Genomic DNA, 2,500 nt, shown 5'->3' on the forward strand with positions numbered 1-2,500 from the left:
TTAGGGCTATTAAAAAAATGAGTTTCTGGACGCTGATGTTAATTAAGGCTATTAAAAAAATGAATTTCTGGACGCTGATGTTAATTAAGGCTATTAAGAAAATGAGTTTCTGGACTCTGATGTTAATTAAGGCTATTAAAAAATGAGTTTCTGGACGCTGATGTTAATTAAGGCTATTAAAAAAATGAGTTTCTGGACGCTGATGTTAATTAAGGCTATTAAGAAAATGAGTTTCTGGACGCTGATGTTAATTAAGGCTATTAAAAAATGAGTTTTTGGACGCTGATGTTAATTAAGGCTATTAAAAAAATGAGTTTTTGGACGCTGATGTTAATTAAGGCTATTAAAAAATGTTTCTGGACGCTGATGTTAATTAAGGCTATTAAAAAATATTTCTGGACGCTGATGTTAATTAAAGCTATTAAAAATGAATCTCTGGACGCTGATGTTAATTAAGGCAATTAAAAGATGAGTCTCTGGACGCTGATGTTAATTAATATCTGAATCGTATCAATAGTGTATTGTTTCAGCACGGTTTAAGTACCGACTTCCGAGACTATCAAGCATCAATATTTTTGTGTAGTGAGTAACAACAGACCTTGGATTTCGTTATCAAAAAACATGATTCTGATTTGGAGAGAGAGAGAGAGAGAGAGAGAGAGAGAGAGAGAGAGAGGGAGAGGGAGAGGGAGAGAGAGAGAGAGAGGGAGAGAGAGAGAGAGAGAGAGAGAGAGAGAGAGAGAGAGAGAGAGAGAGAGAGAGAGAGAGAGAGAGAGAGAGAGAGAGAGAGAGTGAGTGTAATTGGTGAGTGAGTGAGTGAGGGAAAGAGAGAGAGAGAGAGAGAGAGAGAGACACAGAGAGAGACAGAGACAGAGACAGAGACAGAGAGAGAGAGAGAGAGAGAGAGAGAGAGAGAGAGAGAGAGAGAGAGAGAGAGAGAGAGAGAGAGAGAGAGAGAGAGAGAGAAAGAGAGAGAGAGAGAGGCAGAGACAGAGACAGACAGAGAGAAAGAGAAAGAGAAAGAAAGAGAGAGAGAGAGAAGAGGAATGAGGGCTGGAACTGACCATGGAATTACATCCTAAATAGGGCACCGCCAGACAAAGATTATTTTCGCTGCCAAATATGGGAAGACAAACATGCAAACATCTAGATGCGTTGAAGACAATATACAACATGATGAAAGAGGAGAGAGATTTCGTTTGATAAATTCATTACGTTCAGTGGACCAGAGAGAAGGGGGGGGGAGGGGTAGACAAACAGACAAATAGGTATATAGATTGAGAGAGAGAGAGAGAGAGAGAGAGAGAGAGAGAGAGAGAGAGAGAGAGAGAGAGAGAGAGAGAGAGAGAGACAGAGAGAGAGAGAGAGACAGAGAGAGAGACAGAGACAAAGATAGAGATAGAGAGAGAGAGAGAGAGAGAGAGAGAGAGAGAGAGAGGGAGGGAGAGAGAGAGAGAGAGAGAGAGAGAGAGAGAGAGAGAGAGAGAGAGAGAGAGAGAGAGAGAGAGAGAGAGAGAGAGAGAGAGAGAGAGAGAGAGAGAGAGAAAGAAAGAGAGAGAGAGAGAGAGAGAGAGAGACGGAGAATACAGCAGTCATACCGACACAAACAGATAGACAAATAAGCTAATGTCTGTCTACAAATTTTCAAAATCTCGCAACTAAAATATTCTCACAAGATCAACCCTCTTCCTTCCCGATTAATAATGAAACAAAACCTTGACGACTGCGCCCAAGAAAGTGCGCCCCGCCCCTCCTTCTCAAGGGGAAAGACGCAGCGAGTGGTCAGTCTTGACCCCTGGCTCTGACCTGGCTTTGAAACCAACTGGTCAATTGCTCTGAGACAATCCTTCGTTCTCCCTTCCATAGCCTCGTTAATAAAAGCTTCGAAGGGAGCTTTGGTCGCCTGAACAGAACGAGCCTCTGTTCCCTATGATGCATAAGCGAGCATTGCGTAACCTTCTCTGCAGTGTTGGGCGAACCCTGTTTTTTTTTTCTTCTTCATTTCTTTCCCCCTCCCTTCTCATAGCAGCTTGAGGATCGCGTGTGAGAAAAAAAAAAGGGTTACCTTGTGACGTCACGGCGGGAAGCGTATAAGAGGGAAAGACGGCGACGGATTCCGGCAGTGAAAAGCTTCGTCCGACATGACTATGAAGGTGAGGCTGCGGGAGGAAGGGTGCCCGGAATGCAGAGGCGAACTGTGCGGTGTATAGTTTATGGTTTCCGGCTTCGTTATAGCCTATGAGTTGTAGTTTGGGTTATAGTTTACGGCAGAGTTAGAGCTTAGTTTATAGACCGTTGGTTCGTTATGAGGATACTTATAGTTAAAGCTATATTTACGGGATATTATATCTTTAATATGATACGATTTAAAATTATGATTCACTTCCTCCTGATCATGTCACGTTTATCGATCTTCACAACGTTAGTCTAGTCGAGGCTGAAGATCACGGCTGTGACTTATTTTCCAGGTGCTGTTTCTGCTGGGCGTCGTGGCCGTGGC

The 2,500-nt window shown here is 43.0% G+C and overlaps 2 protein-coding genes across 2 annotated transcripts in view; both read left to right on the forward strand.

Annotated features, from left to right (window-relative positions):
• Positions 1-2,500, forward strand: part of LOC113821117 (pro-resilin-like) — a 188,699-nt gene that overhangs the window by 53,869 nt on the left and 132,330 nt on the right. The window lies entirely within an intron of this gene.
• LOC113806847 (cuticle protein 19.8-like) overlaps positions 2,091-2,500 on the forward strand; it is a 1,137-nt gene continuing 727 nt past the window's right edge. The window contains exons 1-2 of the mRNA XM_027357997.2: positions 2,091-2,153; positions 2,469-2,500. The exon at positions 2,469-2,500 is cut by the window's right edge and continues 40 nt beyond it. Of these exons, the coding sequence (XP_027213798.2) occupies positions 2,142-2,153; positions 2,469-2,500 (44 nt within the window). The 5' untranslated portion in view covers positions 2,091-2,141. The remainder of the gene's footprint in view (positions 2,154-2,468) is intronic.

Source organism: Penaeus vannamei, chromosome 39 (genome assembly GCF_042767895.1).
Source record: "Penaeus vannamei isolate JL-2024 chromosome 39, ASM4276789v1, whole genome shotgun sequence".
NCBI lineage: Eukaryota > Metazoa > Arthropoda > Malacostraca > Decapoda > Penaeidae > Penaeus > Penaeus vannamei.